Here is an 11883-nt window from a genome sequence, read left to right as displayed (position 1 = left end):
TACTGTAAATAGGCACGGGAAGCCGGAGATAAAAAGACATGGTTAAGAAGTTTGTGTGCATGTGTATTTTATTTTAGTCTTAGGCTCTGTTTGGTAAAACTAGCTGATAGCTGGTAGCTTTTAGCTGGTAGTTTTTAGCTGGTAGCTGATAGCTTTTAGCTGGTAGCTGATAGCTGATAGTTGATAAGCTAATGTGAGTGTTTGGTAAATTAGCTGTTTCATTAGCTGATAGATACAAAATGACATTAATGACATTTTAATTAATGAGGGTAATAATATATTTTAGTTAAAATAATAAGGGTATTAATGCAAGAAAAACTCACAAGCTAAAAGCTACAAGCTCAAAAGCTACTTCAAATAGCTTTTGGAAAAAAAGCTTAAAACTAGTAAAAAAGCTACAAGCTAAAAGCTAAACTAGAGTTACCAAACAGAGCTTTTTTATTAATACGAGCTGAAAAGCTAAAAGCTCTTTTTTTGTCTTACCAAACAGACTCTTAGATATGCTATGGCATTGGTATCGTCGCCTCAAAAAGTTACTAATGTCCTAAATTAAGAGGATTCCTATGTTCTATTCCCTGATGATTTTTTTTTGAAAGTACAATTTCAGTATTTGAAATGATTCAATGTTAAATTTTAGTTCGTGATCATTGTTTATAAAAGAAAGAGAAAATTTATCATTACACCAAAAGCTACATCAACACCGTATATACATACGGTTACTTGTACTTTTGGTTTTTTTTAATAATTTTTTCTAGCCTAGATTTTTGTGCCAGAGTTAAATTGTTTTGAAAAATCTAAGGTATACATACGGTGTATAGACTTTTCAGTGTACACATAGCACCCCTGTAAAAGAAAACATTGTGATATCAGAGGTGGTAATAAAAATTGCACATATAGATAGACTTAACTAAAATTAAGTATATAAAATAGCATTAGCATGGCCTTAATTTATTTAACTTACTAGCGTGTGATGTGAAGTTGGGTCCAGTTTGCAGTTTATGGCATGATGGTGTGAAAAGTATAGCAGTCATGCTTTGTAAGCTTAGCGTTTAAGAAAGTAGAAAAAGACAAAACATTTATCGTCTTATATTCCTCCGCCTGACTACCTTTGGTTAAACTTTTCATTACGCCACCTATCCTGTCCGAAGAACCTTACCTTAATGCGCCTTCAGACTCGGACTTCAAAGAAGTCGATAAGTGGTGTGAAAAATTAATTACATAAAAAAGTCTAACCTAACTTAATTGATTACTTCATTCATCTCAAATTATAAATTATAAGACATTACGTTTTGATTATTTTATATGAATTAAAAAATCTAATTATTATTTTATGAATTAAAAAATCTAATTATTATTTTATGAAAATATGAAATGATATATGAGTTTACAAAATCACCCTTCAATAATTATATTCAAAATTAAAATTAAAAGAATTTAAAAAAATAAAAATAGTAGAGAGTATATTATACAAAAAGTTATTAAAAATATATTTAGAATTGTAAAGTGATTTATAATTTAAGACAAATATTTTTGATAAAGTGACATATAATTTGGGACAGAGGGAGTATATAACTCAAAAAAGTACTATCTTTTGGCAACTTTTTAATCAAAGGTGGCTCAATCAATAAGGGTTATGTTTTAATTAAAAAAAATAAAAAATAAAAAATATGAATTTATATCGAATTTTAAAAAAATAAATATTAAATTTTATATTTTGAAAATAATTTATTTTCCCAAATTATAAAGGGGCGTTTGTTTCAAGTCTAGAAATTATGTTCTCAGAAATACATGGTAGAATATAGGTTTTTTTCTAGCTTTTCACCATCGGTATACTCCGGTTCGGGGGGTCCGATCGCAGTTGTGTGAGATCGGGAGTCAGTCCTAGACTCAAGTGGTTCTAGTCCACTCCCGATCGCAATTGTAAGGGATCGAACTGTGATCCTCCCTATCAAATTCAGCGCCAATCACCACTAGACAAACTAACGATTGGTGAATATAGTTATTCTCATGTTTGTTTCAAAGTTTAAAAATAATTATTCTTAAAAATAAAAGTTTCTTGAAATGAAATAACTTCCGTAGCTTCCAAACTTCTCATGGTTTTATTCCCATGAGAAGAAGGTAGGTGGGAATGTTTTTTCCCATGAAATTTCACATAATGTTTTTTTTAATATAACTACTCATTTTTTCAAAAACATCAAATTATATGTCAAACACATTCTAAAATAAATACCCAAAAATAAAATCTTCATATTTTTATTCTTAGGTACCTTATTCTTGGAAATCTTTTATGAATTCTTGAAACAAATGCGCTCTAAGACGTTTTGAAGAAATTTTTTGTCCTAAATTATATGTCACTTTACAATTTTAATATAATATTAATATATTTTTTCTAATATACACTTTATCATTTATTACTCTTCATTTTTTATATTTTTTTAATTTCTCTTTCTAATATAATTAAAAATACATTTTTATGAAGTCATACATCATTTCACTTTTCCATAAAATAATAATTACATTTCTAAATTCGTGAGAAATGCCTAAAGCATAAAATAATAATTACATTTCTAAATTCGTGAGAAATGCCTAAAGCATCTTATAATTTGAGACAGAGGTATTATATGTTTAAACTTGTTTTTAAAAATCAGATGTAAAATATATTTCAAAATAATTCATAATTTTATATTTGCTTTTAAAAAACATGTGTAAAATGTATTGTTTTACTAATTAAAAAAAAAAAAAGAGTTAAATAATTTTTCTGATCCGTGTAAGTTAGAGAGACCCTTTGGTGATAGCTTTATCACCTATCCACTATGCCACTTTAAATTTTTCTTTCATAGTTGCAATACATATGTATGTATTATTTAAACATATTATTTATGGTAATGTTTATAATATTTTCAATACTTTAAATGAATGCAATACTTAAAAATTAAAATGTATATATTACCTAAATATATTATTTATTGTGTTGAGTTTTTTGACAAGAAAATTTTAAAATATATAAATACATTATTAAATACCTTATTAAATTTTTAAAATATTTAATTCATATTTTAAACTATTTAGTTTATTAATATTTCAACTATCGACTATTAATATATAAAATATTTAATAATTAACATATAAATTATTAGACTAAATAGTTGAAAGAAATTATTTATTAATCACATATTTAATAGTTTATGTAATATATAAACTATTTATTAGATTAATAGTTGAAATAGTTGAAATAAATTAAATAATATTTAATGACTAATGTATTTCAACTATTTAATTTATTAAAAATTTAGTATATTAAATATTTTAACTATTTAATATTTCCACTTTTTAAAATAATTAGTTCCACTATTTTATTAAGTAATTAGTTAATTAAATAATTAGTTCAACTATTTTATTAAGTAATTAGTTTATTAAATAATATTCAAATATTTAGTTTATTAAATAATTATTTAGTTTATTAAATAGACTATTTAGTTTATTAAATATTTTTTCTATTAAATATTTCAACTATTTAGTTTATTAAATAATTCAACTATTTAACATTTCAACTATTGAGTTTTAATAAAATATTTATTATTTTAACTATTAATAATTAAATTATTTATAAAGTATTAAATAATTATTAAAATATTTTAACTATTAATGATTAAATTATTTATTAAATATTAAATAATTATTTTATATTATTTCAACTATTTTATATTTAAACTGTTAATATTATTGCAATGATATGTATTATTGTTGAATACTAAAGTACATATGATAGAAACATATGTTAAGCACATATATTATATTTATATTGTTAATATTGCTTAAATACTTAAGTATATATGATATATATTATTGTTGCAATTAAGTATATAGAAGGAAAGCTTGTCTTAATGGTTAAGGAGTATTATGTGAATGCAAGAGACATGGGTTCAACTCTTGGTTAAATAAAAAATTTTAAGCTTTTGTATTTTAACGTCAGAGACAAACGCTCAAATGGCTGACCCTGTTTTTAACATAAATAACTCATTTTTTCATTAAATTCCAAACTACCCCAATTTTTTCTCATATGTGTTTCGAGCTAATCAAAAGATAAATAAAATAGACTAAATCAAGTGGTGTAATTTAGTCAAAATAATTTCGTAATTGACATGTTCTGGGTCGTTTGCAAGGTACACTAATAAATGTTCAATTATGGAGTCCAACACGAAAGGTGCAAACAAATAGCAGGGAACATATGAGACAAATTAAATTTTATCTAGAAATTGAAAAAATAAGATATCAACACGTGTCGATCAAATGCAAGCCAAGTTGGACGCAATAATAAAAAAAAACTTGTAGACAACGAACAAAGAATGACAAGATATGATGTGTGATTACTGTGGTGGTGGTCGTGAGAATGACCAATGCAATTTTGAATGCTTCTTAGAGGAAGAAGTAAATTACATGGGCGTCTATCAAAGAAACAATCATGTTATAAATACTTACACTCCGACATTTGTAAGCAAGCATCAAAGGCATCGACAACAAAAACCAGGGAAATTTTCCATCTTGGAGAAAACCTTGGCGCAATTTGTGAACTTCTCACAAGACAACTTCAACATTCCTAATGATAATTAATAGAAAGAAAAGGAATGTGAAAGTTCACATATTATATAATTGAGGAGTTGGAGAATCTTTAAGAAGGTTAGTCTGAAGGGAGTGAGAAGAAAAAGTTTTGAAAACATGAGCAAAGAGAACTTTCATAGAGTAGTCGAACAAGGAAAAGAAAAAAAAGTAAGGAGAAGGAATAAAAATAGGGAAGAAGGGGTAAGAGAAGAGAAAAAATTGAGGAGAAGAAAACCACACCTCAGACATGACTACCATATCCTCACCTAAATAAAAAAATATTTTAAAAAAGGACAATTCAAAAAATTCTTATAAATGTTTACTAAACTTCAAGTGAAAAATCACTTTGGATAAGTTGTGGATCAAATGTCGGTATATGCAAAATTTATCAAGGATTTACTAGCAAAGAAGATAAAGCTCATAGAGGAAGATCATGAAGCTCTAATGAAAAGTGCATTATCATTATTCAATGAAAGTTGCCCCCAAAATTATAAGACCTAAGCTTCCCCTAAAAATATTTTTAAGAAGACTAGAGTAGTATTAGAAGAAAAAGACATAAAGTTAAATGCGATAATGTAGTGCCAAGCCATAATCTAGCCCAACCAACTAAGGCTTTAAGGGAAACTATTCTCGACTAGGCCAAGTTCAGTCCATAGAAAACTAGGCCATCTAAGTTTTAGCAAGTATGACACACTAAAAGAAGGACATGCCTTAAAGGAACCCTAGATACTACACGAAAAATGCTAGTTTTCTAGGGGAAATCATTGCCTATTTTGCATAGCTTTTGATGTTGTCAAAGAGACAGTTCCATCATATTTCAAACACACTACCATATTTTTCCTAGAGCAAGCTGAAAGTCTTCTCCAAACCTAGAGTCTTCTTTCTGCTTTCCCATTAGTATTCATATTCTCCGCTTTCTTCACGCTTTTCCGTTCCAATCACGGTGATTATTAAGGACTTAAACGAGAGTGGATGGATCGATCGACTATATGATAATATAAATATAGGTGTTTGGGAGGTCTGAGAACATTACTAGTTCTAATAGTCATGGTGTGATTTATAATGATTCTATTTCTTCTTATTCTTTCTCAAGAAATCTCAAGTGATCAATGGTGGCCGAAAATCTTAAGTACTCGAGCATCGGGCTTCGTGACCCATTACACTAGTGATAAAGGGGTGGCCTTCTTTTAGAGGCATATCAACCTTTTTGGCACTATTCGAAGCAGAGTTTTTGGTGAGTGTAAATCTTTCTCCCTACCAAATCTATCCAAGCAAATGAGGTTTCATTAGGGCCTTCAAGATCATATACTGATGATTGGACGCCAACCCTATCATATGGATAGATATTCCTTTTACAGTACCAAGAACAGATCGATAGAAGATTGGGTAACTCTTGGTGCCCTATTTGAGATGAATTTTTTCTAGTCTCATTCCAACTACTATGAGATTATGAATGATAGATTTGTGAGAGTGAGGGAGCGGGATGACGCCTCCATGGTGCACACCTCTCTTTCCTTTGTCTTGGACTAAAGACCCAGTGGCTAACATTGGATATAACTTCTATTATCTCACCATCATCGAGATGGAAGTGGTTCATTTTCTCGATGAGTTTTATATCACGATCCCTAGAAAAATGACTGAGTTAGATTGGGGGGGTGATAGAAATATCGATGAGTACTTGCGTAAGTTTGAGATTGTAGTTATTTATGGTTTAGGATTGTTTACTCACATCATAATTTATCGCCATTTTTCTTCAAGTTTTAATAGGAAAAATGTCATCCATCCTGGTCTCCAAAAGGAAAACTCACCTGGCCAAAAAGAAGGAAAATTATAATGAGCAATGGAATGAGAGTCCAAAAAGTCTTAGGGGCGTCCACATCAACAAAAGGAGAAAAAGGGATACCGAATGGAGCACCATTATTAAGACTCGTCCTCTCAAAACTCTGAGGCTAAATGGGCATATCACGATTTCCTCCTCAACTCCTAATGAAAAGAATAAGGTCATTGTAAGCTTTGAAGATGATGAAAATGGCGAGCAACACACTGGTTCTCCAATTCTAGATGACATGACTAAGAAATTTCCTTCTGTTCTTTGGAACGATGTGGCATTTGACGCGAGGACGTACGTTAGTGCCCGACTCTTCTTCCATGAAGAGTTTACCAACAACTTCCAAGCTATCAAACTATTCTGATCACCTCGCTTGAGCTAGCTATAAATATCACAATAATCCTAAAAGCCTTTGATAGCCCTTGTTCAACTGGAGTATTATCTTTGCGCTCATCTTTCATCATGATGAACAAAAAGATAGTGACTTCGTCCAACGAGGAATCTAACACCATGGAAAATGACATAGTAGAGGTGGTTTATCCTTCATCGCCAAAACCAAACCATAGAGGATACAATTCTTTATATCTAGAAGCGCCAGTAATAAATAGATATGATGGATGAACTAGAATTATTAGATCCTCATCCTCTATCAAACAAGATATGACAGGCGCCCGTCCCTAAGAATTTTAAGTCGCCATCATAAGCTAAGCTCGATGGACGCAACAAACCATATGAGCATTTGGCCCCCTTCAACACTTAGATGGCCATCATTATGGCTAGGGATGTCAATTGCATCTGTTAATGGGGATCCCTGTGGGGAATATCTGTGCGGAGATCCGAAGTTGGGGATTTTTTTCCCCGTGGGGATGGGGATGGAGGGAAAAGTTCCCCCGATAACACTTTGGGGCGGGGATTGGAAAAGTATCCTCCGTCCCTGTGGATTCCCCGACTCCGACGATATATTTTAATTTATATATTTTATATATTATATAATTATATAATTTTACATGAAAAATATTAATGTATTAGAAAATGAAGAGTCATTAGAAGTTATAGATTTGTCACACATAATCAACCACTTGCGTTGGACGACATTGGTATTGTTGTAGTAAATTAGTGGAAGCACAGTAGCAAGTTATGTTACTATTTATTTGTTTATTTTTACATAAAAAAATATTAGCAACATCAAGTTCTTTTGCTTTTTTTATTTATTATTGATGCAAGATGTATTGTTATTTTTTTTATAAAATAAAGATGCAAATATATGCGTTTTAAAAAATACGGAAAAAAATAACAAAATACTAGTGTCATATTTTTGATCAAAAAGTGTAGAAATTTTCTTAAGATTCGATCTCCGTGGATATCCGTGGGGATCTGTGGGGATGGGGATGGGGGGAAATATTCCCCCGTGGCGGGGATTGGGGATGGGGATGGGGACTAAATTTGGGGGCGGGGCGGGGAGCGGAGAAGCATCCTCCGAACAATATCTGCCCCATTGACATCCCTAATTATGGCACCTGAATCCTTTAAGTGCAAGCTTTTATCCGACACCTTTAGAGATGCAAACCTAAGATAACATAAGGTCATTCCCAGACTCGCCGTCACTAACTATCTATACATGGTGAAGAAGCCAGTCCACCAATTTGTTGCAAGCAAGCATCAGAAGTTGGCCACCACGAGACTATTCAACACACGTCAGGGCCCATCAGAGTCATTAAGGGATTATCTCACCCTCTTCAACGTAGAAATAATCAAGTAGTTCATCCATACTAGGAAATATTTATAAGAGCGTTTCAGAAACGGGCTTCGAGCGAGACACTTCAATGAATCCCTCGACCAAAGACCAACAATGTCTTTAGCTGAAGTAGTGAGCAAGTAGAATGTTATGATGAACAACATAATGCTCGAAAGAAGGCCCATTATGCAAAAGAGCGCACTCCCAATGCAGACATCTCACGAAGGGACCAATACACGTCCCTTATTAGAGAAAAAACATCATTCAAACAAAATAGAAAGTTTGTGGAGAGATTTAAACCTTTGAACACTCCCTGACAACAAATATGGCAAGAAGTTCTTTATAGTTATAACATCCCTCAACCGCCAACCTCGAAGACGGACATCACGGGACTAGAACCTAACAGTCAGTGTAAGTTCCATAAGATCAAGGTGCATCAAGAGAAGACTGTCTAAAATTTAAGAAAGAGATAGAACTCCCGATCTAGTAGGGACACTTGAAAAAGTATGATAAGCGTAGCCCTAGTGGAGGATTAGAGGGATCTAGTTTCCATGGGTGAGACGACCATGGGAGTTCTTGATCCAGCCAGTAAAAGGAGCCAAGTATGGAGGAAGGTGACAGGAATGTCCGTCACACGCATAACACCATTGCAAATGTTACAAGGAAGCTGTGGGATTCAATTACATTTCTTAGATTTCATAGAACCAACCACCCATTCCTATTATGGCTGCTACATCCTAAGAAGACCTGTCTCAAGGTCCCAGGGAGTATAAATTCATCAAGAACTTGATACAAAAGACCAACTACAACATAGATAAAATACACACTTACAACAACTTCTCACGTCGCGTGAGCTAACTCTCAATGTCATGACAACCTTAAATTTTCTAACAACACTTATCCACTACAGATTGTTACACATTTATACTCCTAGCGAGAGTACAATGTTCATCATCATCACCGTTTTAACCCTAGATCCACCTGAAACAATTATTTTTCCCAAAAATTGTATACTATATATTTATTGTTTATATATGACTTTGAAGGAAGTTGTATCAATTTTTCTATTTAGTTTAATTAGTTAACCTTTATTAGTTATGAAGTAAGTGTTTTGCTATGACCATGAATCAAATTTTATACACTTAACATTCACATTATAAAACAACTTCTGAGTGACATCTAATGATATTTTTTTTTTTTATGACGGAAGAGTGACATCTAATGATATACACCATTATTTTACCATCCCACACAAAATAATTTAAAAATAATGATTCAAAAGTAGAGTATGACTTTCTAGAAAAATGGAGTTTGTAATGAAAGGAAGTGTGGAATGGGTGAGCAGGCAAATGTTGTATGGGAATGAGAGCTGAATGCCGCAGCACAGCGCACCTGCATATTGTAAAGGTGCCTGACTGATGAGTCGCACGCCACGAAGTGTAGAGACTAACTAAGGTCAGAGCAGCTCCAACAAACATTTTGGTCTGCCAGATACCCCACATTCACCTCGATAAACCCTCTTCCTCATATGCACGCCTTCCCTTTCATCTCATTCACCATTTTCTTCCCATCCCTTATAAACAATACTAGTAATGGCTGGGTGGGGTCATGTGAAAAGGATCCTTAGTCGTTTGTGGAAGCCTTTAAATACCACTGTCATTCATTCCCATGACAGCAACACAACCTTAAATTAACCTTGTGTGTCAGTTTGAGTTATAGCAACTGTCTATACACTTCAACTACTATCACATATACTTTGATTTTGATCCTTAATTAGCCAAAACGGGTCTCCCACTTTGGATGCTTGGTTTCGGGGCGGACCTTTTGTGGGCCGACATGAATCGTCTCCTCGCCTTTCTCTTCCATCAGGGAGTTTTGGATGAGCAGTTCTTGCAACTTCAACAGCTTCAAGATGACACTTCTCCTAACTTTGTATCCGAAGTCGTCAATATTTACTTCCACGAGTCCGAAAAACTACTCACCAATCTCAGATCATTGCTGTAATAATTACTTTTGTCTCACCGTCTCATAATAAGTGTCATATTTATATTTTTTTATCTGTCTTAAAATAATTGCCGTCGCTGCAGAATGGAGAGGGAGTTTTCGGATTACAAGAGAATGGAAATACATTTGAATCAATTCATTGGTAGCAGCTCAAGCATTGGTGCTAAGAGAGTTACAAGCATCTGCATTGCCTTTCGCGCCGCTTCCGAGCAAGACAATCGCGCTGGGTATGTTCATTTTTTTATACACTCTATTATCTTCTCTTTCTAATGTATAGACCAAATACATTGATTATTCGTAATACAATTGCAGATGTTTGCGAGCGTTGGAGATGCTGGAGCATGAATATTGTTATCTTAAGAACAAATTGCATGAACTTTTCCAAGTAAAGTTACATTTCATCTACTTTAATTACTACGTATATTTTTTTTATCATGCATTATAATATAATAAATATATTAATATAAAGTTCTAATATATTATAAATCATGTGCTTATGTTCAGATAGAGCAACAACGTGCTTTGGCAGCAGGAGTGAGATATCCTGTGCAGCATCAATAAAAATGGTCTCCAAGACTTTGTTTTGTTTTTCTTCTTTGTAGCATTGTTAGGGTAATGTCATGTCTTCTTTCTAGTTTTAGACATAAACCAAGTTCTTTTTGGGTTGTTTAGGGTGATTAAAGCCTCTCTTATTTTGAATTTCTTATGTATATAGTGGCATTGTGCTCTTCTTGTAGTTGTGCTATGCTGCATGTTGTTTTGCTTTTGAATGAAAATTGATTAATTAGTAGAAACCATATGATAGTTTTGTGGTACTTGTTTATATATGCTTTTATTTGAATTTGAAAGGAGAATGAAAGTAAAACGGATAACTTTTGGACTCTAGTCAAGGGAATGAAATGGCAAGAAACTCATGTTTTTCTTTATAGGATAACAAAGCAAATCAGCTTTATATTATTGGACGTTCTCGTGCAACATTATTTTAAGTCAGCTTTTAACAATAATAACAAAGTTCATGCATTTATATATTTTTTTCATATATAAAATTGCTTATATATATTTTTTTTTGGTAAGCAAGAATATATTAATATAGAGAATTAAGGGTTCTCAAAATTTAATTACACAAAAATGAGAAAGACCCGCCAAAAAAGAAAAATTACAAAGCAATTAAAATTACGAAGATATAACAAAGGATCTTTGTTAAATTCGTAAAAACTATAAATGAGGTGAGTAATTATTTCTCCTCTAAATTTGAACCTAAAGGCAAAAATTCATCACACTTTTGAAGGCAACAATTTATCAAAAAATTGATCACATTTAGAAACAAAAATTCTTTACAATTTATCCAATACAATGACATAATTGTTACTGTAACAATTAAATCTCAAACATATCAAGCATAAATGTTACTGTAACAATTCTTTACAATTTATCCAATATCATTCATAATTGTTACTGTAACAATTTTTCCACAAGCAGAATTGAATAACACTACTTACAAGCTACCTGAAGAGTTCCATAAACAAGCTATTTCATAATCTCATTTCTGAAACATATCATAAGCTATTTCACAATCTCATTGATCAATATAATTTTCTACACATAAAATTGAATGACTCAAACATATCAAAAATACAAATTTTATCATTTTTTTTAGCAACTTCCCCATAAATCTAACACCCCTAATTAAATCATAAATCTAACATTTAGAAATTCA

General features: G+C 31.8%; 1 protein-coding gene across 1 annotated transcript; it reads left to right on the top strand.

Moving 5' to 3' along the window:
* The first annotated feature begins 9873 nt into the window (after positions 1-9873).
* On the top strand, positions 9874-10727 carry LOC131648353 (pseudo histidine-containing phosphotransfer protein 6-like). The gene is made up of 4 exons (XM_058918111.1): positions 9874-10159; positions 10250-10393; positions 10479-10551; positions 10671-10727. The coding sequence occupies exons 1-4, from the start codon at positions 9963-9965 to the stop codon at positions 10725-10727; spliced, it is 471 nt and encodes a 156-aa protein (XP_058774094.1). The 5' UTR covers positions 9874-9962.
* The last annotated feature ends 1156 nt before the right edge of the window (positions 10728-11883 follow it).

The sequence above is a fragment of the Vicia villosa genome, linkage group LG2, assembly GCF_029867415.1.
Source record: "Vicia villosa cultivar HV-30 ecotype Madison, WI linkage group LG2, Vvil1.0, whole genome shotgun sequence".
Taxonomy (NCBI): Eukaryota; Viridiplantae; Streptophyta; class Magnoliopsida; order Fabales; family Fabaceae; genus Vicia; species Vicia villosa.
The sequence above is the reverse complement of the archived record's forward strand: the minus strand, read 5'-3'. Positions and strand labels throughout refer to the sequence as shown.